This window comes from Heptranchias perlo, chromosome 26 (assembly GCF_035084215.1).
Source record: "Heptranchias perlo isolate sHepPer1 chromosome 26, sHepPer1.hap1, whole genome shotgun sequence".
Classification (NCBI taxonomy): domain Eukaryota; kingdom Metazoa; phylum Chordata; class Chondrichthyes; order Hexanchiformes; family Hexanchidae; genus Heptranchias; species Heptranchias perlo.
The window spans coordinates 36967027-36993627 of NC_090350.1; the positions used below are offsets into that span (position 1 = coordinate 36967027).

Consider the following 26601-nt stretch of genomic DNA (forward strand, 5'->3'; position numbering starts at 1 on the left):
TAAATCTTATATTTTCAAAACTAAGTCAATTTTTTCACTGTTTTCGAATGCTGATTACTTTAACCATTCACGAATATACATATTTAACAGTGGAGGTTTATGCAGCTTTAAATCCATGTGGTTGGCTCAATATCAAGCTGTGGATCTGACTTTACGTCCCGCAAATGCCACGCAATTTTATTTCACAGTATAGATCAGATTCGGCCATTTATACCACCACAAACCTTGAAGATACTGCGCGCGTCTTAATCAGCATTTTCCATTTCTAAAAGTTTGTGCGGAATAACCCGCTGGGGAGCGAAATTAACAATGACACATTTCATGTAGCAAAATCCCATTCTAGAAAACCCAATTCCCTTATTCCCCCCCCCAATCACCCTTTTACAAAAAACAACAGCCGACACGGAGATCTACGACATCACATGTTAGAAACAAAATCGAAACCGGGTTTAACTTTTTTATACTTTCCAACAACTCGCATCATCTGATCTCGCGTGTCTGAGAGAAAAGGACCCTCAAAAAAAAAACCCCCAGGCGAACCCCTGCAAAAAAAAAAGTGTCCCGATAAATAGATACAGAATCTTCCTTTATTCGTATAGTTAAAAAAAAGTGCAATAATATATTGAGTGAGGATTTTCTTGCAGTCTGGAAGAAGGGGCTCCGCTAGGGACGATTAGACAATGTTACAAAAAGTTTCCCTGCAGTTTGCTCTCACCTATGGAGCATGCGCGCTGCCCTGAGCCACACACCACTCCTGACAACAGACAATTTTGTTGGGAAGAAGCGAAGGTGCGTTTATTATAAATGTGGAAAAATATAATATTTCGCTCTCCCCGGCCTTATTTTACGGCCAGGGCGCTGCAACAGCCTCTGTTTTACACTTTGTGCGAAGTTTTCCTCATCTTTGAGACTTTTCACTATTTGAAATAATTGCAATTAATACTGACTTTTACGTCTCTTGAAGACTGGAGGGTTTTTTTTTAAAGGGAATTATTAATCTCTTTTTTTCCAGTTTAAAGTGCTTGGATTTTCTCTTAAATTCAGGAAAAAAATAATTAATACGAGTTTTTCTGTTAGAACTTTTAATAAAATGGGTTTTTAAAATTTAAAAAAAAGTCGCTCAAAATAAATAAATTTCAACCCGGGGGTAATTTTTTTTAAAAAAGGGAACAGGGATGAGGAGAATTTCTCTTAATGGCGATGAAGGGAGTTGTTGGGCCTGAGTTTGGGATTTTTTAATTGAAGACTCTAAAGTCTCAGCTGCCGGTTTGTCGACTCTTGAGAAAGAATTCTATTTAAGTGAAATGAAAGGTTTGTGAATTAAGTCTCAACGTGTTTTTAGGCCTTGTTGGTTCCGCCATTTTGTGACAAGAGTCTAAACCCCACTAAATAATTATTATATCAGGAAAGGGCTTTCCTTTCTTTTTAAAAAAAATGTAAAATCCGCAATCTGGAAAAGATTAACCGAGCAGCAACTATATCCGCACGCATCGAAAGCTTAATATTCCCTGTGCTTTGTGCATTTCTTTATATAAAATTATTCTTATAGGCCGGAAGACTTATGATTTACTTTTTTTCTTCCGATGCTTTAACTCCATAAGACCATGCATATTGATAAATGCATTGCAATTGTTAAAACTGAAACTTGTCGCTAATGGTGAAAGCGTAGAAAACTTTTTATATATATATATATATATAAGATCGATTTTTTTTTTGTTGAACGTGTTGAGTTTTATTTTTAAAAACTGTTTGATTATTTCAGTGGCGAGCCCGGCTGAGTGTGCGGATCAATAGGACAGGGTGTATATAATTTGAGTTATGTGTTTGCATGAGATTAATTGTTTTAACTGCGGACTTGTATTATTATGAAGATCAGTAAATCAGGAAAGGCGAATACTGTGGGGAGAATGAGATGTGTCAAGAGCGACTCCCTGTGGCCAGGTCACGTTTCAGTGTCTTCCAGGACAGGGGAGATGATTTTGATCAATTATATCTTATTGCTTCTGTCACCGTTTGTTTGTATTACGGTATTAAATAGGGTTACAGATATTTGCTTCATTTGTGCTGGTTATAACACAGATTAGTATAAATTTGAATTAGTAAACTTTTTAGATTGCTCTCAATGGGATGAGTGATATTTCTGACCAGCAAGAGTGACACCGGTTACAAAAGCAACTTGCATTTATATAGCACCTTTAACATAGCAAAACGTCCCAAGACGCTTCACAGGAGCGATTATCAAATAACGTTTGACACCCAGCCACATAAGGAGATATTAGGACAGATAACAAAGCTTGGTCAAAGAGGTAGGTTTTAAGGAGTGTCTTAAAGGAGGAGAGAGAGGTGGAGAGGTTTAGGGCCTGGGCATGGCCGCCAATGGTGGAGCGATGAAGATCGGGGATGCGCAAGAGGCCAGAATTGGAGGAGCGCAGAGATCTCAGCGTAGGGCTGGAGGAGGTTACAGAGAAATGGAGGGATGAGGCTATGGAGAGATTTGAAAACAGGGATGAGATTTTTTAAATTGCGGTGTTGTTCAAATATATAATACGTTCCTGTACGGATGGTTAACATATGCCTACTAAATCCCTTTTGTGTGCTTTTAAACACAGGGATTAAACTGTTTAAAGAAATTTTGCAATACTGTGTAGAAACTGTAGTATAACTCCAGTTTGAGGTTGTTCATCTGAGTGCATTGCAAATTGTAGCAAACATTATAAGACTACCTGGGTGAGGTAGCCTTGCACTGCTTGGGCTTCACACCTGCTGCACTATAATTGTAACCGAAGAAAAACCATATTTTTAAACTTTTATTATTTTTAAAATTGAAAAAAATCCCACCTTTATGTTTAAAAGTTAGTAACAAAGAGTCAATAGGACAATTAAGTCTGTGCTAACAAGAAAAAATTGTGACTGATGAAAATAGTTTCTGAATATTGCACAGAATTTACACCACAGAAACAGGCCATTTGGCCCAATAGGTCTACGTCAGCGTTTATGCTCCAGACGAGCCACTTACATATGCATGGAGTTTTCCACTTTGCCAGAGTACAAAATGGTATGCAGCCAGGAACACTGCTATGGGCTCAAGCCTGAAGTATAAAGACAGATTAAACCGAAATAAATTGCTGTCACTCCGACACTTGGCAGGTCTGTTTTAGAGCTAATTGACTTGCAGAGAGGATTTTGTGTGTGTGTGTGTGTGTGTGTGTGTGTTACCTGATTTTAAAAACTTAAATTTAAAAAAAAATTCAGTGGCTAGCCAGTCGATCAGCATCTTAAAGGAAAATGGTACGTTAATGTTTCGGGAGTAGTAGCCATACGTTAAGCATCCATACGGAGCGTAATATATATTTAAACATTTATAACTTGTGTCACTATTGCTGGTCAGAAGTATCAGTCATCCTGTTGCGAACAGTCGAAAAAGTTCACATCTTCTTCATCACTGCCAGCTGATCTAATCAGACCATGTGCATCCCTTGGTAAGATTGCACTGTATTATTTAGATTTAACTTAATCGGTTGTCGGGTATCAATAGTAAAACTGTGTGGTTAAGCATGATTGACAAGGGTCTGTTTGCACCAACAAATAACCCAATTTCAGATTATTTTCATATACCCACATTTTCAGAGTTTCGGTTATTTGTTGGTAAAGCAGAAACTGATTTTACTTGAGCTTTCAGTTTGTTTTTATCCCAAATTTACAGATGGTAAAACCTAAACGCTGTATGCTTATCTGACGTAAAATTTAAGTACGAAGGATTAAGTGATTCCTGTGCAGTGAATAAATACTAAAGGTAGGAGTGATATGTATATTTTTAAGCATGTAAATGGTATTTTAATTTTTTTTTTGTAGGAGACAGTTTTGTGTTCCATCAGGATGAGGGATGTCAGTTGTAGAAAATGAAATTCTTTTATTACTTTTGGTGCACATCAAGCACCCCTAGGTCATGTATCCCACAGACCAGGTGTAAGGACAGGTTTGTTGCAGACATAGATTTGTTATTGTTGTTTATGAATTGATACATGCAACAGTGTGAACTATCAGTGGGATATAAATATACTTGGTAGGGATTTGGAATGGCTTTTCCCTTTAAGAAAATTATAGCACATATCTGCATTTTAGTTCTTGTCCATTTTGTAAGTGTTTGACACTTTTTTGTTATCAGGCCAGTTTTATGCTTATTGGATTCTACCTTTGTCAGCTAAAAGCAAGTCACCATCAAGCAAATGGGTGAACAATCTGTGTTAAAGGAATCCATTTCTTTGCCACTGGGAGGAGAGAAGGCAGTGCTATTTATCTGAGGACCTTGAGTGGAGGAAAGAATTCTTCTCAAGTGTTGTTTCCAGAAGTATTTAGTTGTTTGGGGGGGGGGGGGGGAGGGAGGTGAAGAATATTGATCTGAAACATCCATTTCTTATGGTGGTCCAGTTTAAGTGGACATCACATCATTCTTCCTCCGCACATACCCACTCAAATTAGATAATTATGTTTTGTGGGGGTTTCATATTCAGATAATGTGGGGAGGGGTCAAAGACAGTGAGGCAGTTTCAAACTCTTAATGAGTAAACATGTTCATTGCTAATTAAAGCATATGTTTGAGAAATTTAAAGATAGTTTGATGAAAATGTAAATTGAGTTCTCTGACAACAGTGGATCGGCTATGCTGCATTTCCATTTGTAGTGTGGCAATATAATCAAATGCGGCTTAGGGGTGTGTGATGCCACAGTGCACTTTTGTTGTGTGGCTGATTTGTTTGGTACAGTGAAGGTGTATTCAAGTCAAGAGTTATACTGAATGCAATAATCAGTAAGCAGGTACAGTAGTGTAGTGGTTACGTTACTGGACTAATAAGCGAGAGGACATGAGTTCAAATCCCACCTGGTATCAGTAAAAGTGAAGCTGTCGGATTGTTGTAAAAACCCAACTGGTTCACTAATGTGAAGGAAACCTGTTGTCCTTAACTAGTCTGGCCTGTATGCTGAGAGAAATGCAGTTTATTCTGTTGTTTCTTTCCTGAAGGCATTGTTTCATACTAAAGTATGGTTCCAACACCGACACTAGTGCCTCACTCGTGGTCATTGTGAGTGTCAGCTGGCAGTGCAACTGTAAGGATACTATCGCCTTGGTGTATCCTGTGCTCAGCTGACATTGATACTTGTGCACTTCCAAATGGGGCGATGGATAGCAATCAGGAGTGGAAACCTTGGTCAACTTTTCTTTTCCCTAATGCAGTAGCATTGAGGTCAGTTCTAGCAAAGCTTCTGAGATCAGCAAACTCGGTACAGCTTGGGTATCGAACCTGGGCTTTCCTTACCTACTCACTGGATAGAAATGCTGAGTCATGGGGGAGTAACAGATACATTTTTGTTGTGAAAAGGCTCACAGATTAACAGAAAAGGAAATTAAAGAGTATTTAGTTATGGTTGTTTACCAGAATAGAAAAAAATCAGATTAATGTTTTTTCTGTATTGATGCGATTGTTTATCCCGTTCCATATGATCAGAATTGTGAAGTTGCTAATCAGATCACATCTAACACATTAACCTGCATGTACGATGGCAGTGGTATTGGTTCAATGATTCATCTCACATAGTGTGTTAAGGTGCAGGTTCACACCTATGAATTCCTGAATTTGGTAGGGCTGTCTTAAGAGGTAATTATAAATATACATATAAATATACATATAAATTTACATAGATAAGGGAATGGAAAAGTAAAATCCAGACTATTACTTTAAATTGTGGAATAAGGACAAGTAAACACAGGTTCAAACTAGTAAAGGGAAAATTTAGGACTGATACCAGGAAGTTCGTCTTCAAAACAAAGTTGATCAATACATAGATTATATTTCCAGATATAGTAGTGGAAGTGAAAACCAATTGTTAAACAATTAGATGTTGCAATGCAGGGGCTTTTGGGGCTTTCTGGATGGATGAACTACGGTGGCCAAATGGCCTTCCTCATTTGTAATTATCTTATGATCATTTGAGGAGATGACTTACTTGCCATTGAAAGAGGTAGTGACTTAATTTTCCAGGACACATTATTGTGCAAGGCCAGAGCCCTGGAAGTATGCATTCCTTTTTTTCATTTTCGATACATACATTGTTTCCTTCTCTTTTCATCGTTAATAATTGAAACTTTATTCTCAATGCCACATCTTCCAACTCAATGGTCACTTTTCCTGTTTTTTATTGCTGACAAATAAAATAAAAATTTTAAAGGGCTGTGGCTGTGATAAAAGCTCCAACGTACTGTTTGCTCGTGTTATATCACTAATATGTAATTGTTTATTTGGTTTGTTGTATAATTGTTTACCATAAAATATCAAAGCACGGCCGATGTCAGTGTTAGTGATAAAGGTGCAGATCCTGGATTGTATATGGGTTTGGTTGCGTTCTCGTTGGCAGAGGGTTGTGGTATAAACTGGGCGACATGGACATGTTGGGCCGAAGGGCCTGTTTCCATGTTGTAACTTCTATGATTCTATGATTAATGAAAGTTGTTCTGTGTGGAGACCGGTTGCTAGTGGACACCTGCAGGGATCCGTCTTGTGACCGCTGCTCTTTTTCGGTCTACATCAGTGGTCTAGATGATGGTGTCGCGGGTACAGTCTGCATGTTCGTGGATGACATGGAGACCTGTGCTAGTTTTAGGACCCTAGTTGAGTTGGGTGGGTGGGGGGGGGGGGAGACTAAAATCTGATCTCGATGCGATGGAGGAATGGGCCTCCATCTGACAGTAGTCATTTAATCTAGACATATATGTATATACTATGCTCGGTGTGGAATTGAACTCTGTTGAGTGGGAAAGGGATTGAGGCATAATCTGAGACTCTGAAGGTGCCCAAACAGTGGTGTGAGGCTATTGTGAAGGCAAATAAAGTACTAGGGTGTATAGTGAGAAGACTTAAAATTAAAAGAACTATAGTGTCCTTGTACAAGACTTAAGTTAGGCCTCATCTAGAACACTGTTCACTTTTGGTCCTCTCACATAGCAGATGATATTGATGCTTTGGAAAAAGTTCCAACGAGGGTCACTAGAATAGTCCCTAGATTAAAAGCCCTTAAATATCACAATAGGCTTAGAGAATTGTGTCTTTTTACTCTGGAAAAGCATAGGCTTTGGGGGAGATTTAATTGAAGTTGTTAGATTGTGTCTGTGTGGACATACTATTTGAATTAGATAGGTTAGGGAAAGTAGGGTACCATGCTTATAAGCTATGGAAGCATAGGACTAGGTTAAATGTCAGGAGGTTTTTCTTTGCTCAGAGGGCTGACAACAGTTCGAACAAATTACAGGGTTGCGTGCTGGGTGCGAATTCGCTCCAACAGTTCAAAAAGGCCGAACCGGTTCTCTTTTGTGGTTATCATTGCGCACAAAAGGTAGGTGAGACGTTGGGTATGTAGCTCATGGTCACTGTGATCTCCTTGAACTTGTTTTGATCATCTTTTGAGGGTTGGAGAGGAATTTCCCAGATTTCTTTACCCCTGATTTGGATGAGAATTTAGGAGGCATGGTTAGTAAGTTTGCAGATGACACCAAGATTGGTGGCATTGTGGACAGTGAAGAAGGTTATCTAGGATTGCAACGGGATCTTGATAAATTGGGCCAGTGGGCCGATGAATGGCAGATGGAGTTTAATTTAGATAAATGTGAGGTGATGCATTTTGGTTGATCGAATCGGGCCAGGGCCTACTCCGTTAATAGTAGGGCGTTGGGGAGAGTTATAGAACAAAGAGATCTAGGAGTACAGGTTCATAGCTCCTTGAAAGTGGAGTCACAGGTGGATAGGGTGGTGAAGAAGGCATTCAGCATGCTTGGTTTCATTGGTCAGAACATTGAATACAGGAGTTGGGATGTCTTGTTGAAGTTGTACAAGACATTAGTAAGGCTACACTTGGAATACTGTGTACAGTTCTGGTCACCCTATTATAGAAAGGATATTATTAATCTAGAAAGAGTGCAGAAAAGATTTACTAGGATGCTACCGGGACTTGATGGTTTGACTTATAGGGAGAGGTTAGATAGACTGGGACTTTTTTCCCTGGAGAGTAGGAGGTTAAGGGGTGATCTTATAGAAGTCTATAAAATAATGAGGGGCATAGATAAGGTAGATAGTCAAAATCTTTTCCCAAAGGTAGGGGAGTCTATAACGAGGGGGCATAGATTTAAGGTGAGAGGGGAAGAGATACAAAAGGGTCCAGAGGGGCAATTTTTTCACTCAAAGGGTGGTGAGTGTCTGGAACAAGCTGCCAGAGGCAGTAGTAGAGGCGGGTACAATTTTGTCTTTTAAAAAGCATTTGGACAGTTACATGGGTATCGAGGGATATGGGCCAAGTGCAGGCAACTGGGACTAGCTTAGTGGTATAAACTGGGCGACATGGACATGTTGGGCCGAAGGGCCTGTTTCCATGTTGTAAACTTCTATGATTCTATGAATTGGCCTAGGGATTTTTTTAAAAATCTGGCTTTTTGTTTCTTCCAGGTGATTACATGAGTATAAGTTGGAGGGAACACCGGGAGTCATGATACTCAGTTGCATCATGACTGTTTGGGACAGGCTTGATGGAGCACTCGGTCTTTTCCTGTCTGTATTTTCGTATGCTCCTATGCACCATACACGTGCTCCAGTGTCTTTGTATCAAAACAGAACCCTAGAGGGTATTCAGTTTAGTCAACCTTCAGTTATTTTGTATACAGTAATTGGGGGTAATTATTAATCTTGTGGCACACTAGCATACAACATACCTAAGGTACGGCCGTCAGTTCATAAGAGTAGCTGTGCATATGGAGACCAGACAAAACTGTTGAATTGCAATGACACCTAACCCCCTCTCCCTTGAATTAGCTTCCCATCTGTTAACCCCACTAAAAACGAACAAAATATGCCCAGTGAGGCTAATTGAATGCTCTGTTGGTTGTGCATCTGGTTATATGTGTCTTGGCTGCTGGGATGCTCAGACTTTGCATTTTGACTACAATGGGTGGTCATAGTACAAACCATTGTTATTTATTTGTTTTTCCAGTAACATTTTGCTCAACCTGCATGTTAGGGTTTATTATGGGTGTATAATGAAGGAGCAAAACAGGGAAACGCTCTGATTTCACTCCTTGTGTTGGCGTTACCATGTGTATTGGTAGACTCAAAAACTATTTTAATTACAGTAAATCCAGACAATACAATGGAACAAGGTACAAGAAGAGAGGACAGTGTGAATGCTACACCAGGGCAGGACTTTGACCTGCTTAGTGCTATGGAATGGAAGGACGGAATTGCTACATTGCCAGGCAGCAATTTAAAGGTAATTCATCAATCTAATTATAATATATTAAAAGTGCTGTGTGTGAATATAGCATACACACCACTTTAAATGTTTCTGTAGTACAGAAGAACTATCGTGTTTTTCTTATTGGTTCAGACTTCCAGGAATTGATCAAAAAATCTCTTCTCACTCTCCAGTTACTGAACTGCCTGCTGCAAATTTCTCCCATATTCTGTGACTCGCCTCGAGCAATGCCAGAGGAGATCGACTCGCCTCGAGCAATGCCAGAGGAGATCGACTCGCCTCGAGCAATGCCAGAGGAGATCGACTCGCCTCGAGCAATGCCAGAGGAGATCGACTCGCCTCGAGCAATGCCAGAGGAGATCGACTCGCCTCGAGCAATGCCAGAGGAGATCGACTCGCCTCGAGCAATGCCAGAGGAGATCGACTCGCCTCGAGCAATGCCAGAGGAGATCGACTCGCCTCGAGCAATGCCAGAGGAGATCGACTCGCCTCGAGCAATGCCAGAGGAGATCGACTCGCCTCGAGCAATGCCAGAGGAGATCGACTCGCCTCGAGCAATGCCAGAGGAGATCGACTCGCCTCGAGCAATGCCAGAGGAGATCGACTCGCCTCGAGCAATGCCAGAGGAGATCGACTCGAGCAATGCCAGAGGAGATCGACTCGAGCAATGCCAGAGGAGATCGACTCGAGCAATGCCAGAGGAGATCGACTCGAGCAATGCCAGAGGAGATCGACTCGAGCAATGCCAGAGGAGATCGACTCGAGCAATGCCAGAGGAGATCGACTCGAGCAATGCCAGAGGAGATCGACTCGAGCAATGCCAGAGGAGATCGACTCGAGCAATGCCAGAGGAGATCGACTCGAGCAATGCCAGAGGAGATCGACTCGAGCAATGCCAGAGGAGATCGACTCGAGCAATGCCAGAGGAGATCGACTCGAGCAATGCCAGAGGAGATCGACTCGAGCAATGCCAGAGGAGATCGACTCGAGCAATGCCAGAGGAGATCGACTCGAGCAATGCCAGAGGAGATCGACTCGAGCAATGCCAGAGGAGATCGACTCGAGCAATGCCAGAGGAGATCGACTCGAGCAATGCCAGAGGAGATCGACTCGAGCAATGCCAGAGGAGATCGACTCGAGCAATGCCAGAGGAGATCGACTCGAGCAATGCCAGAGGAGATCGACTCGAGCAATGCCAGAGGAGATCGACTCGAGCAATGCCAGAGGAGATCGACTCGAGCAATGCCAGAGGAGATCGACTCGAGCAATGCCAGAGGAGATCGACTCGAGCAATGCCAGAGGAGATCGACTCGAGCAATGCCAGAGGAGATCGACTCGAGCAATGCCAGAGGAGATCGACTCGAGCAATGCCAGAGGAGATCGACTCGAGCAATGCCAGAGGAGATCGACTCGAGCAATGCCAGAGGAGATCGACTCGAGCAATGCCAGAGGAGATCGACTCGAGCAATGCCAGAGGAGATCGACTCGAGCAATGCCAGAGGAGATCGACTCGAGCAATGCCAGAGGAGATCGACTCGAGCAATGCCAGAGGAGATCGACTCGAGCAATGCCAGAGGAGATCGACTCGAGCAATGCCAGAGGAGATCGACTCGAGCAATGCCAGAGGAGATCGACTCGAGCAATGCCAGAGGAGATCGACTCGAGCAATGCCAGAGGAGATCGACTCGAGCAATGCCAGAGGAGATCGACTCGAGCAATGCCAGAGGAGATCGACTCGAGCAATGCCAGAGGAGATCGACTCGAGCAATGCCAGAGGAGATCGACTCGAGCAATGCCAGAGGAGATCGACTCGAGCAATGCCAGAGGAGATCGACTCGAGCAATGCCAGAGGAGATCGACTCGAGCAATGCCAGAGGAGATCGACTCGAGCAATGCCAGAGGAGATCGACTCGAGCAATGCCAGAGGAGATCGACTCGCCTCGAGCAATGCCAGAGGAGATCGACTCGCCTCGAGCAATGCCAGAGGAGATCGACTCGCCTCGAGCAATGCCAGAGGAGATCGACTCGCCTCGAGCAATGCCAGAGGAGATCGACTCGCCTCGAGCAATGCCAGAGGAGATCGACTCGCCTCGAGCAATGCCAGAGGAGATCGACTCGCCTCGAGCAATGCCAGAGGAGATCCACCTTGTATTGTGATAAAAGTTTTCTGTGGATGCTTATAGGAAATTGGCTTGAAGCAGTTTTTTTTTCCATATAGTAGGTTAGAAATTACTGTCAGCAAATTTGTATCACGAACACTCAAATCAAATTGCTCACTTTGCTATTTTAACAGAGACATTAACCTCTGCCACCTCCTGACATTGGCAGCAGTCATTTCCAGGATAGTATGTTTTTAATGAATCTGTTTGCAGGTGGGGTGGACATCCTGTTGCAAATTCTCAATTTTGTCTGCATTTGAGCAACAAAAAAAGCAGATTTGTGACTTGTAACTCCTATAGTTAGGAGACCATTTTCTAGATTTGCAAGTGGCTCTAAGCTACAGAAGTCTCGTGAACGTAGGGGACTGCAGTGCTAGACTTCCAGAATTTCAACTCTACAAGGATGATATCAGAACTGGTTATACCTTTCAAGGAAGATTGAACAGGCTGGGGCTCTTTTCTCTAGAAAAGAGAAGGTTGAGGGGTGACCTGATGGAGGTCTTTAAGATTATGAAAGGGTTTGATAGGGTAGACATAGAGAAGATGTTTCCACTTGTGGGGGAAACCAAATCTAAGAGCCATAAATATAAGATAGTCGCTAATAAATCCAGGAGGGAATTGAGGAGAAACCTCTTTACCCGGAGAATGGTTAGAATGTGGAACTTGCTTCTAAAAGGAGCAGTTGAGGCGAATAGCATAGATGCATTTGAAGCGATGCATTGAAGCTAGATAAATACATGTGGGAGAAACATAGGAACAGGAGTAGGCCATTCAGCCCCTTGAGCCTGTTCCACCATTCAATTAGATCATGGCTGATCTGTACTCTAACTCCATATCCCTTTATACCGATGGCTAGCAAAAATCTATCAATCTCCGATTTAAAATTATTAATTGAGCTAGCATCTACTGCTTTTTGTGGGAGAGAGTTCCACACTTCTACCACCCTTTGCATAAAGAAGTGTTTCTTAACTTCTCTCTGATTTTAAGGTTCTGTCCCCTTGTTCTAGACTCCCCCCACTAGCGGAAAAAGGTTTCTTTCTACCCTGTCAGGAATAGAAGGATATGTTGATAGGGTTAGATGAAGGTGGGTGGGAGGAGGCTCTTGTGGAACATAAACACTGGCATGGACCTGTTGGGCCGAATGGCCTGTTTCTGTGCTGTATATTCTGTGTAATACTGTTTTAGGTCCAGCCCCTGTTCTGCTGCCAACCCCGTCCAGATACTGTTCTGCACTGCCCTTTGCTGTTCTTCTCGTCTCTGTTGCAAGCTACTGCTTAGTTATTTACTTTCTTCAGGCCCCTCCTATTACTTTTCCTTGTCCTGGATGCTCCTCTTGTCTCTTTTTGTTAATTACCAGTTTGCTTCCACTCCGGTTGTTTTTTTTTGTCCGGGTTGCTCCTGTTCCCACGCCAGTTTTCCTTGTCCAAGCTGCTCCTGCTATTTCATTTCCCAGGTCTCTCTTGGTTCTGTTTTCTCTCCTGTGCTATATAATACTCTGATGCCTAGTACAAACTCTGAAAGATACTAGTTTGTAAAAAAAAATGTTGCAACTTTATCTGATTGCTCACAAGAGCCTGTTGAGAATAAAACCTGTTTAAAGTTAACAATTTGTGCATTTTGTGACTTGCTCCTTTAAAACTGGATCCCTGTTATCAGTTGTCAGAGTTGAAATGCTGGTGTATTGTCCCCTAAAATTAGGTTGCTCTGAAGGATTTTCAGATCTTCATTGGCTTTCAAGCTAAATGAGAGTTGTTAACACAGCACTGTTAGACCAAATCCTACAGCCAAATATTTAATCTTACAAACATATTTAAAGCAGATGGGTTAAAAAACAACCTCATGCTATGATAGTGAGAGGAGGATGCACCTTGGGACAGTCTCAATCATAGTTTTCAATCATATTATTGTCAGGTTTTGTATGTTGCACGAGTGAAGATGGACTTAAAAATATTTTGTAAAAACATTTTGTTTCAGAGCTTCAGGATTTTACTGCAGTATAATTAGATGTGTCCACTCCTGTACAGTGCAGAATATAACGTTGTGAATAGGAAGCTAGAGTTAACTGGCTGACTTTTCTTTTAATGAGTATGAGGAGCAGGTGACCGTTTGCAGTGCAAGACTCCCGCTGGTCGGTGCGGCTCACCAATTATAACCGTGTATTTCTTCAACTATTGTTCTGTTCAGGGCCAATAGGCCAATCAGTTCAAACCTTTGTGTGTGTGTGATCTCTATTTGAACCTAACAAAGAATTCCTTGGAAGTGGTAACAATCACTGTTGGCAACCAAGTGCCTATTCATGAGCCTTACTGCAGGAACTATGGCAGTAGCAGTGTAAATTACATGGTCTTTGGGTACTAAACTTGGGAGGAAATAAAACTATTCTTATCCTCTTGCCCCATGCACTGAGAAGGCAACCTGTTCCTGGGCTATACCATTTTCCCAAGGGCCTTCTGAATAATGGTTTTAGCCATTGCTAAAATTCTTGGTATTAATTTCTGTTCTATTGAAATCTGTTTATCTTTAGTGTATATTTATCTTTCCGTCCTTGCACTATGTTTCCCTGCTATAACAGAAAATGCTGGTAATACATAGCAGGCCCCATAGCATCTGAAAAGGGAAAAGACAAATTAGTGTTTCAGCTGGGATCCTGCATCAGATCTCAAGTTCTGGAATATTATCCCATCATCTCCCTGAGGCTGGCAGATCTGCTGTCTTTTCCAACATTCAGCTATTTTTTTCTCACTTATTTCAAGAAACCAAACATTACAAACAAGCAAACAGCTGGCAAACATTTAACAATGAACAGTCCAGGTATAAACATCAGTGCAAATTCTCAACCCAACATTTACAGGGGAGTACATTGATGGCACAGTTGTGCATGTTTGTACAGTATTTTGATATCCAGGGCAGGATTATGTCTAATGTTCTCATGGATTATTTAGCTCTACGAACTCCTAAAGGTGAAAGGAATGTAATGTTTGGGGAATGAATGGATTAAATCAAAATGGTGCACATATCCCATAATTTACTTTCTTGTGAGCAGTTCCGAATGACTGAGTTCAACACGCTGGAAATCATCACCAACGCAGAGACTGAAAATGGAAATGACACCACCTTGAAAAGTGCGAGCAGGGCCACAGATTCAAAAGGTGAGTCTTTCCTTCTTCTTCGGAATACGTCAACTTGGGGCAGTTTTGAAAACGAGGGTGTAATAATTTCCAGGAACTGTATAATTTTTTTTGTGATTCAATAACTTTTTGAAATTCTTGACACTTTTCTTGAGCATGTAATCAAGGCTGACACTCTAGTGTAGTTTTTTTTTATTCGTTCATGGGCTGTGGGCGTCGCTGGCAAGGCCAGCATTTATTTCCCATCCCTAGGGGTGGGGTGGGGTGTGTTGCTTTATCTGAGGTATTGTCCTTTGGATGAGACGTTTATCCAAGGCCCCATTAGATTAACTGCCCATTCCATCTCATTGCTATTTGTGGAGTTTTGCTACGTGTAAAATAACTGCCTTTGACCAATAATAATAACTGCACTTCAAATTAATTAATTTATGAGAAGCACGTTGAGATATTTCTAAGACATGTGATAAGGCATTGTACAAATACAAGTTTTTATTTTCTTTCTCTTTGTTTCTTCCCCTTCCTTTGTTTCTTTCTCTTTTTTTCTTTCTCTCAGTATTCCCTTAACTGGAATCTGTACCAGCTGCTGGTGGATATGTCTAGAAAATCTGAATTTTCACAACACTTTTATTTTTAATGTTAAGCTAACCTCATCTACCTGGGTTTATGCGCTGAGTGCCAAGAGGATTATTGTCTCCAGACTGCCACCAGTGCTCCCATACGTAGCAACTGGCAGCAGCTAGGTACTGCCCAGTTGTGGCCGTTGGATCCTTTTTTCCTTCTCTCCTCAGATCTGGAATTGGCTAGGCCTGGACTGAACCAATGATCAGTACAGCCTGTGGCACTGAGCATTAGTGTCTAATGCACAGCAACTTTGCAATGCACTCCAACAAAATTTGAAATACTTCCCTCAGTAACCTAAACAAACGCTTTACTGAATTTTTCACCAAGGTTATGTGGGTTTAATCCATTTGCCTATGTCTGTGACCTTTGACTCAATCACCACACCAAAATGAAAATAACATTTTGGTGCATTATAACAAAACAAAATAAACTCTAAACCTGCTGGTGCCTATGATTAAGGCAAATGATTTGTCAATGGGAAATTTACCCAAAAGTCATGGGACACATGTGGATAGCATTGAGAAAAATTGTGTTGAATGCTAATTGTTGAAACGAACTCCTGCACCAGCAAGAAGTTAGTGTAATGACTTTAATGCAAATTTTTTTTAAAAAAATCAACAAATTTGGTGGCTAAATTGTGCCTCTTGCGATAGGAGAACATTTGTGCACTGGAATTAGCTTAACAGTTAGTTGCAATGCTCCAGCGGACTTATATTGTATCAACTGCAGGCACCCCTCTTGACAAGCTTTTGGTCATCCCTCCTAATATCTCGTCCTTCGACTCGACATCAATTTTGGGACATTAAAGGTGCTATATAAATGCAATGTTGTTGTGTACTGGAAGATCTGTACTGTATCAACTGTGCCAACCTACAGCTGATCCTGTTCTAACATCTCAAAGTTCAAAAAAAAATATATTATATGTGTGTGTATTTATATAATGTGTATTTATGATATATATATATCCCACAGCAATCAAATCTTTTAAAATGTTCTGTTGGGGTCAGGGGTATTGAGTGAAGCAATAGGCTGGACAGTGGTCTTTCACCTCTAGGACCTGGGTTCAAATCCAGCCCAGATCAATGGATGAAAGTTTCTAATGTTTTCTGGCTGTAAGGGTCCTACATGAAATATATTTGAGCAGTCTCAATCCAGTTCCAGTTTGAGTGGGTATGACCAATGTCCTATCCCACATAGTTATGCTAGCTCATCATACCTGTCCTCATTGACTTACATTGGCTCCCAGCCCCCCATCTCAAATTTAAAATTCTCTTCCTTGTATTTAAGTTCCACCTTGGCTTAGTTCCTCCCTATCTCTGTAACTTCCTCCAGCCCTACAACCATCCCTTCCTTCCTCCCCCCCTCCCCAATGTATTCTGTATTCTCCTGACTCTGGGCTCTTGTGCATCCCCTTCCCCCCTCTCAGCCACCTAGACCCCACCCTCTGAAATTCCCTCTGTCTTTCCATCTCCCTCTCCTCCTTTCAGACCCTCCATAAACCCAAATTTTTGATGAAGCCTTTGGTCACCCCTTGTAATCTCTCCTTTGGTTTAGTGTCCATTTTCCTTGCACCTCTGTGCATCACCTAAGGGAGGCCACATGATGGCTGGTGTGGTGAAATGTAAAAAAATAGTGCAGTGGGTGTTTTTCTGAGTTGGAAGCTGAGTCACCTTGTTGGAGCAGGGTAAAGGGAGTTTTACTCTGCATTTAGCTGTGCTGTACCTGATATGGGATTTGTTGATGCTGATACTGGATGCCTAAATGGAAAGAATTCCATTCCTCAGCACTAAAAATACCTTGCGTTGATGAGCACCAAAAAAAATCTACCACTTGGGGTAAAATCACACTTGTGATTATTGTATCCTACAGCAACAAGATTTATCACAAAATAGCATGTTGTGACAAATCAGTAGCTATGAATTACAACAGTGGTTTGATGGTTCGGGAAAACATTTTGTGACCTTCAGCCTGTTTTGATTTTGATTAAAGCAATAAATTGGTCTGCCGAGATGCATCGCAACACCCTCGTAAGCTATGCAACCCAATTATCACATCATTGAGTGTCAGTGGAATTCTTCTAGCAGTTGGTGAAAATTCTTCAGTTGTTCAGTAAAAGAATCTCACTTGTTTTTTTGTACTGCTTTATGTCTCCTAAAAGTCCAGGTGGTCCAAGGTTGAAGTGAAATTTGCATGAATACTTTCCACGCATGTTAGTACATCTATATATAGGAAATACTTGCATTTATATAGCACCTTATCACATCCTTAGGATCTCTGAGAGCACGTCACAACCAATGAATTACTTGTGAAGAGCAGTCATCGTTGGTGTGATGGCAAATGTATACTCATCCAAATCTTTGTGTATGTAACATGTTTTATGGCGGTTGTGCTTTGTACTTGAAGACGAAGACCCTTTTTGGGAGAGAATTGGACTTGGAGACTGTGTTGGTGACTATCGGGACCAATAATAGAAAGGCAATCTCTCGCCCGCATTTTGCAGACCTGAACAGTCCGTGTGGGGTCGACAAGCTGCAGCTGCTCACGTGCCCATTGTTGCAGCTTCCCCTCAGAGGATTGACGCGCTGACAGACACTGCCATGCATCGCAGCTTGCCAGCGCGTGTGGTCACCTGTAAGATTTTCCCAGATGCTGAGATTGATGTTACATAGGTTGTTGATGTGCTTAAGTGTGTTCTTTTATCTCTTTCATTACCCACCCTGCTCCACTTGCCCTGTTGCAGCTCACTGCACAGAACCGTCTTTCATATTTTGTGATTGCTTTTGAATGATTCCAGAAATCACTGCTTTCCTTTTTTTTTCAAGAGGTGGGAGTTTTTTTCATCACTTCTCACTTTTCTGGTTGGTGTGCGCCTATTTAATTAACATTTTTCCTTTTTTTCTCCCCCCATGTCCTTCCTGTGTCTGTGGCAGTTGTACCAGCTTCACAAAATACAGAGGAAGTGCCCAGCATGGATGGAATCTACTGCTGCGAGAACTGTGGACACTATGGCACTATCGAGCACTTCAGTCATGGGGGGAAATTCTGCAGTGAGGCCTGTGCGCAGCAGTACAAAGAAAGGTACACTTTCTTTTCAGACGACTCCCCTCAAACAGCAAGCTTCTTCGATGTATCTGTTTTATCTCCCCATTGTTTCCACTGAGTCTAAATTAACTATCTTATCAGAAATCATATATTACTTCCTTTCAATTACAGTGGACCCCCGGCGTTGGCATGAAAACCAGAATCCTCTGACTGAATGACTTATCTATATAAGTTACTATGCTTATAGGTTTCTCTGGTTAAGGAGTTACTTGCTTTATTCACCTCGGCTAAAACGATTCACGTGAGCAGAATCTGAAATTCATTTTATTTACACAAGGATTTCACCAATGGTTCTTGTCTCAATTTCCTCTTAAAGGTAAACACAATAACAGTAGAGCTAACAGTTAGTAGCATTCTGATTCATTTATCCATATTGGCTCAATTAGTAGAAGTAGAAAGGCAAATTGCTAATGTACACTAGTGTGGGTTGTTTATTTAGCCAAATTTGCTATTTACAGGGAATGACTGTGGTACATTAATTGTTGAATTGTGCTCTGCTTTGGAATCTGATTGAGGATTGTATTAACATCTCCGAGTAAGTTATTCCAGTTGTTGCACTACTGAGAGAGAAATGTCCCCATGGAAACAGCATCAGAAAACAAACGTCTTGACTGTTCAGCTGATTATAGTAGTGATCAGATGAGCTGTACAGATCAAGGACGCCCGTGGTTTGATTCCAGATCTGCACTGAGTTAGCTGCTTGTGTAATTGGTGATGATGGGGTCGATGGGCAAGGGAGGGCAAGATTGGCCAGGGTTCCCACTACCGAGCCATCTGGAAGTACATATGTGGATGTCAGGTCAGGACAGGATCCAGCTTATATTGGGAGGTAGTGTAGTGGTTGTGATAGCAAATCCCACCATGGCAATTTGTGAAATTGAATTCAATAAATCTGGTCACTTGTGGGCTAGCTGCCAGATTGTCATTAAAAACTCAGCTGGTTCACTAATTTCCTTAGGATAGGCAAATGCCACCCCTTATCCAGCCTAGCTGGCACTTGACGCTAGTCCATACTACATAGTTGACGCTTAGTGTCTTTTGACATGGCCTAACAAGCCACTATACTACTATTGGTGTAAACTATTACAGAAGACATTAAGTGCAGCTTTGTCCACATCCCACAAACAATTTTTTTTAAAAACAATACTCCCTGTGGTAAACTTTGTTTGTTTGTAAAATAGCTTGCCAGCACTTGCTGTCTAGGTTTCTGTAAATGGTGGGCACTTGCACCTGGCATCCATGTAACCATACCCCATCAATTAGTCAATCTGTTCACAGAGAGGGAGGGGAGAAATTAGCATTAACAAGGAGGGGGGAAAAGCACACTGGGGAAACATATGTGGGATAAATAAGGGTTATGATTGAAAACAATTGTAAAAGCCATAATCTGTGCATAGTCTTAGTCCACATGTAAACCTGGCTTTAATTATTCTGCACCAGAGTTGCCGCTGCAAAAAGCAGACCACACGGGAAGCTTGTGTTCTTATATAGCAGTCAAATTTCTAACATGGAGACACTTTGTACTTTAAGTATTTTGCCCTCCTGCTGATTTACGCTGCCCTGTTTATAGTTTGATCAAGAAGGCAAAAAAACAGTAACAAAAAACACAAGGCTGCCACCTGTCTGACTGGTTGAACCCTCCTGTACCAGTAATGCAGCAGTTTCTTTCCCATTTACTGGTACATTGTGAACTTCATTCCCACTTTTGGAATTAAGTACTTTTACAATGAAAGTTGCGTTCTTGATGGTAAATGAAACATTCAGCAGTTCTGCCTCCGTTTGATCAATTTCAAGTTGGGAACATTTTATATCCATTGTATTTCATTATTTTCCCCTTCTTCCTCCTCCTCCCCCCCAGTTAATTTGTTTATATAAAATCCCACTGCTGCTGTTTTGATGGAGGTGTTCATATGCTAATACTGCACAGTGTGATTTCACCCAACAAGTTTTTGTTGTGCGTACAAAGGGAAGGGAAATTACCTGGAAAGAGCATCCTGGGTGACGGGCCAAAGCCTATGGTGTAGAGTACCACCTTGGTTGGGAAGAGTCGTAAATCGAGGAGTATTGATTAGCTGAAGCTTGGGTTTTAAATGCCTATAGATTGTACGAAGAAGGGAAGACTGAAGAAGTTTTGGGTTCTGAGGAAAGAGTGCATTAGAGTTGGAGATGATGCACTGAGTCTTGATTTCAACACAGTGAAGACTGTAGGGAAGGGGAAGAGTGTGTTGGATGTTGTATTTGGAGAAATATGAGAAAGTAAGAAACAGTACAAGAGAAAAGCCAGCAATTGCATATAGTCACTCAACAATATTCAACTGTCCTGTGTTTGTTTTTCTCAAAAACTCTGCCATTGTCATTCACAAGAAAGTTGAAATGATGATGAAATTGTCTTTTTGGATTTTTTTTGATTGAAATCTGTTAAATCTATTTACATTTCTGCACCAGACAGCCTCTTAATATATTTTTGAGAAAGCATACAAATTAAAATGCCCAGGGAAACCATTTTCAGATTTGATGTTCCATTCTGATTAGCTGATTTTATTTCTCATAAAACTTATCTTATTAAAAAAATTCAGGTTTTTCAATACCGTTTCCCACCTTTCGCCTTCATTTCAATTATTTTGCAGTTCTCATTTTTTATGTATTTTCTAATCTCCCTTCTTCCCAATTTCTTTGCCAGTACTTTTCTTTTATTCTATTTTAACTTCCTTGTCTTGCCATTAACCACTTCAACATGGTGCATATCTTTAAATGAAATCCTTTTTTTGTTTTTCTCACCAAAGCATTTTCCCCAACTTTGCCTCCCTAAAGCTTTCCTGGATTTTTAAAAAATTTGTTCTCGGGATGTGGGTGATACTGGCAAAAGCTGCATTTATTGCCCATCCCTAGTTACCCTGAGAAGGTGGTGGTGGGCCGTCCACTTGAACCATTGCAGTCCTCATGCTGATTGTACTCTTATGATTGTTTCTTGTTGCAATTATTTTACAGCTGAATGGCTTGCTAGACTACTTCAGAGGGCTTTAAGAGTCAACCACTGTAGGTCAGACTAGGGATGGGTGGCTGGCTCCCTTCGCTGAAGGACATTGATGAACAGTTGGGTTTTTGCAACAATCCAGCAGCTTTCATGGTCATTTTTTCCTAACCCATGAATTGCTGGATTTATTGAACTCAGTTTTACAACTTGCCATTGTGAGATTTTGAACTCACTCCCTCTGGGTTGCTACTCTAGGACCATGGGGTAAATTATAACCCCACGAACGGGTGGGTTGGGGGCGGTGGGAAGGTAAAAATGTAAAACCCGATTCCAACCCGCCCACTTCCGGTTTTAACAGAAGTGGGTCGAAAGGCGGGCGACCAGTCCACGCTCAGGAGGCAGGCCAGTCAGTAAAATCTTTTAAGGAAGCTATGGGCCTCTATTTTGACAAGTTTTTTTAATTTTTAACTCCTGGAGACCGGGATTCCCGGGCCTTCTGCTCACGCCAAGTAAGAGGAGGCGAGAAGGCCCGGCTCAGCAGGTAAGTGCCTTTATTGTACTGCTTGTGGATCAGGAGGAGCAGGAGTGTTTCCTCTTGGGCCCAACAAGTCTACCTCCTGCGATCCCACACAGTCAATCGACCCAGCCCCCCACGATCTCCGACCCAGCCCCCCACGATCTCCGACCCAGCCCCCCCCCCCCCCCCCGCCCGATGACTCATGACCTGGTTTCTCCCCCTGCCCCCCCCCAACCTAAGACCTACTTGCTGGCATCCGCTCCCTGGCTGTGCTCCCATCCGACTGACAGCCAGCCTGTCAATCTGGCTGGCCTGTCAGGTGGGAAACCTACAGGGGAGAAAAAATGAAAGACGCCCTTACGTCAAAATCGTAAGGATGTCCATCAGGAATTCCCCCCCCCCCCCACCCTCTTCCCAGCTCCCCATTAAAATTTACCCCCATAACTATCACACAATCATATTCAACTTTGTGGAATCTAGTTGTTTCATTTATTCTATTACCCATGCATCCCCTCCTAAATTTCCTGAATTCACTAGATTGAATGTGGCCTCTCCCAGTCCTCATTCATTTTTTTTTTAAAAACATGCTGTGTTGGAGCTTTTCAAATTTTCCTGCATGGGTAACCCTAGTGAATATTGACACACTCCTGGGGACCCCTTACAAATATTGCCAATCTATGGGGAGACCCCTTACTAATAGTACCACCCGTGCTTTCTGGTCTGTATGGGTTAGTGCTACAGCGATCTGTAATTGTCCAAAGCTAAAAGGGCTCTTTTGATAGCTTTCGGACCCTCCTTTATTGGTTTATTTCTTGTGCATCAACCCATATGAAATTTGGTCAAAAAAACTAGACAGAATCAGAAGCTTGATTTTATTCTTACTTTTAACATCCCTATTATAATATTTTAAGCTCTCCATAGTTAAACTCAATGACCCCAGGAAACTAATCCAATTAGTCCTATACAAAGACAATTGGGTTTCTTCACTCCCAGACTGTGACAATTTCCCCACCACATTGCTTTTTACAATGGCAGAACATTAAACATACTCAACTGGAGGTTTATTATTAAGTTGGATACCCCCATAGAATTTTGACAAAATGTTTTTGAAGTATTTCAAGGATGTTTAAAAAAAACATACGGGATCCTGGGCTTTATTAATAGAGGCAGAGGGTACAAAAGCAAGGAAGTTATGCTAAACCTTTATACAACACTGGTTAGGCCTCAGCTGAAGTACAGTGTTCAATTTTATGCACTCACACTTTAGGAAGGATGTCAAGCCCTTCGAGAGGGTGCAGAAGAGATTCACTAGAATGCTACCAGGGAATGAGGGACTTCAGTTATGTGGAGAACTGGAAAAGCTGGGGTTGTTCTCCTTAGAGCAGAGAAGGTTAAGAGGAGTTTTGATAGAGTGTTCAAATCATGACAGAGTAAATAAGGAGGAACTGTTTCCAGTGGCTGAAGGGTCAGTAACCAGAGGACAACAGATTTAGGATGATTGACAAAAGAACCAGAGGCGCCATGAGGAAACATTTTTTTATGCAGAAAGTTGTTATGATCTGGAATGCACTGCCTGAAAGGGTGGAGGAGGCAGATTCAATAATAACTTTTAAAAAGGAATTGGATAAATACTTGAATGGAAAAAATTTAGAGGGCTATGGGGAACGAGCAGGGGGGTGGGATTAATTGGATGGCTCTTTCAAGGAACAGGCACAATGGGCCGAAAGGCTTCCTTCTGTGCTATAACATACTATGTGATTTGATATAGTTCACGTATCCTTGTGAAAAGTATGGCCAACTCTATGGTTGCTGCTGTTTTGGGTGCACTTGGTTTGCGTTTGTGTATTTTTTTTTTTGTCTTGAGGTATTCTTTGCAAATGAAACCAGTCCCATTCAACTTTGGTTATAGCATACTGATCAATGGATTTCAATACTCCCTCACCACCCCCCCCCCCCCCCCCCCCCACAATGGATTAGTTGGTAAATAGTGTGATGCTAAGCCATACAGACCAGAATGTCTGCAGTACAGTCATTGGTCTGTGTTGAGTTAGCTTATCAGAACTGGGCAAAAAGGAAACAAAAATGAGAAGAGGAATTAAGCCAGTGTTGCCTGTGCTGATCGCTACTTTTATGTTGCACACATATGCTTACTGGGTAAGAATGGGATTTCTCTCTGGTGTATTCCCCTTCACAATTGAATGGGCTGCTGACATTCACTGTCCAGGCTCATGCATAAAGAATCGCACTTGGGGGAGGCACTGAAAGAATGCTGATGGAACTAGGTCCCAGCAAAAGTCGGTGCCTTCAGAAGAGGAGGAGAAAATTGGAACGAAAAATAAAACTAAATCTTCATGGAGTAATTTCAAATCTTAAATCCATGTTTTTGCCATTACTGTACCAAATTTAGTACTTACAGGTGGTTACAGTTGGTTACGTGCACAGACGCAGTTGCAACACAGCAGTGAGCCCTCTCTGACTTCTCTGTAAAGAATAATGCTACTTTGAAGAGCTAATAATCGATTGCTACTTCAAGGTTTTCTGTTTCTTTCACAGCACTAATAAGCCTAGTCATGTCGATGTGACAAATGGCAATGGTACAATCATGAAGCGTCTCCGAAAGAAACGGAAGCTGCTGCTAGACTGGGCAGATGAAGATTTACAGGCAGATGAAGATGAGGTAGCTTGCCAAATGTCTTATTGAATTCTTAATTTTTGTTTTAGACATTTTCGCTGTTTTCTTTTATGTTGTTATAGGGATCAACAATAGTATTGAGAATGTTGTATACAGTCATCACAAAATCTATATTGCTATTAAAGAGGGTTGCCATCAGAATCAGAATAACTTTTCTAAAGAAAAGAATTTTGATTAACTTCAGCATCATATTGATTTATTTTGGAAGAGTATCTTTTGTGGTTAGTCCTGCAATTGAGCAACCAGGTTGAAGGAGTTACTGAGGTGGACACTGTGGGAGGAATGAATTACCCCTGGTTGTTGGCTAGTGTCACTGACTAGCTCAGTTACTTCTCTCAGTTTGTTTTATAATGTCATTACTCTTATAATAGTGTGTGTGTGTCATATATATATTATACATAAAATATTTGAATCTCTCATGGAATTGCACACGGGGTGTCAAGACCAAGGGGTAATTTTAACCTTGGGCAATAGTGTAAAACGGACGATATTGAATTAGCCGCCCGTTATACACCATGCCCGATTATCATTGTAAATGAAGTCAAAGTTAAAATGAGCTCCAAAGTGTAGTCTTTGGTTGAAGCACGGCTAGAAGGTGAGGGATAATTTGACCAGGGCATGCAGATGTAATCTAGCTATACATTCTGTCCTTATTTTTCTATTGCCATTATAGATTTCTATGTCCACATTCATGATACAAACTGCCTATAAAAAGTTGTCATGCTGTAATTGCACCCTCTTGCCAGTGATCATTATACATGTGGAATAGGAATTTATGTTGGAAAAATGTTAATAGGAAGTGTGCAGCGATATAATATTTCTAATACAGATATATGGAAAAACAAATTGAGAATGGAGGGAAAGGATCCTGTTTTTAATAATTAGTTTGATGATTAGTTGAAGGTCTTCAGTTTCCATCCTGAGTTTTTTTTTGGAACCAGGTCTTTATAACATTACTCTTCATCCACCAGCTGGAAGGATATAATATCTGGGAGAGTAGAACAGAATGGAGAGTACTCCATAGCTATCATTAACCTTATTATTAGCCAGTGGCAACAGCAATTGTAGTGGGTTGGGCCACCATATCTAGTCTCCATTCTTTAATTTTCTGCCAACCTCTGCAGTATGGAATGAGAGCTTGGAATAGTGCTCCAGTCGTAGGCAAGCACTCCACTATCTACACTACAAGGCAGAAGATTTGTGCAGTAATTGGAGTGTGAAATTCCTCTGGTTGATTCATTTTACTGAGCACACAACTACTTTTCTGCTAAATTATCAATAGGATGAATGTTTTCACCCACTAGGTGGGTGAGAGGCCAAGAGGCTTTGACTTTTTGTGGGGGGGAGCCTCTCCAGATGTAGCTGATATAGCCAGCATATTGAAGTGAGAGCAGGTTCTCTGTCTCTTTCAATTCCTCTTGTTTTTCTTTTTTTTTTCCCTTTGCAGTTGGCTCAGCATATTGCCCATGCTGTGTTTGGCACACTGGTAAAGATTGGCAACTTGCTATCAATGAACAAGGCAGAGATGTCAGCAGAAGCTGGGCTTGGAACCTAAGTCAATGACATAATGCACTTTACGCAGCTGTCAAAAATTGTATTTTTTCCCCCAGTGTTCTGTCCTTCTCTTCCTGAAGGTGCTGACTCTTGTCAGAATACAGTTCTCTTCTTTGGTATCTTGCCCAAGTGACCATTCTTCATGTCAGTCAAAGCAGTAAAGTTCAGCAGGCTGTCCTATTAGAGAGGACATCACGGTTGATTCCAATTTTGTCCTCATTTAATACCCACACATCTTTCCCAGCAAAGATCACTGAATAGCAATCGGAAGTGGGACTCAGGCAGTTTGGGAGGGGGTAGGAAAATATCCAAAGTACAATTTAGGCCAATTATGGTAACCTGACTTCTGCCCCATTGGAGACGAGCTAAATCATTACAAACTGGGGATGACTTGGGACGTTCTGATCTGTACATTTTAGTATAAAACCACATGGTGTATTGATCCCGAGCTGGGCTTCAAACCCTAAATCTAGTATACACGTCTACTTCCGCCTCTGAAATAACACCCATCTTTGTCCTGGACTCACTGCTGCTAAATTGTCATCTATGACTTTTCCAACTCT

At 41.6% G+C, this 26601-nt stretch overlaps 1 protein-coding gene across 5 annotated transcripts in view; it reads left to right on the forward strand.

The window, feature by feature from the left end:
* Nucleotides 1-532: 532 nt before the first annotated feature.
* l3mbtl1b (L3MBTL histone methyl-lysine binding protein 1b) overlaps nucleotides 533-26601 on the forward strand; it is a 62134-nt gene continuing 36065 nt past the window's right edge. Inside the window, exons 1-6 of one of the 5 annotated variants that reach the window (XM_068006806.1) lie at nucleotides 533-789; nucleotides 3704-3793; nucleotides 9170-9306; nucleotides 14494-14599; nucleotides 18130-18277; nucleotides 24346-24469. In XM_068006806.1, coding sequence (XP_067862907.1) covers nucleotides 9187-9306; nucleotides 14494-14599; nucleotides 18130-18277; nucleotides 24346-24469 — 498 coding nt within the window. In that variant the 5' untranslated portion in view covers nucleotides 533-789; nucleotides 3704-3793; nucleotides 9170-9186. Of the gene's footprint in view, nucleotides 790-1188; nucleotides 1312-3703; nucleotides 3794-9169; nucleotides 9307-14493; nucleotides 14600-18129; nucleotides 18278-24345; nucleotides 24470-26601 lie in introns of those variants that run through there. The other 4 variants (XM_068006802.1, XM_068006803.1, XM_068006805.1 and 1 more) reach the window with 4 other exon arrangements.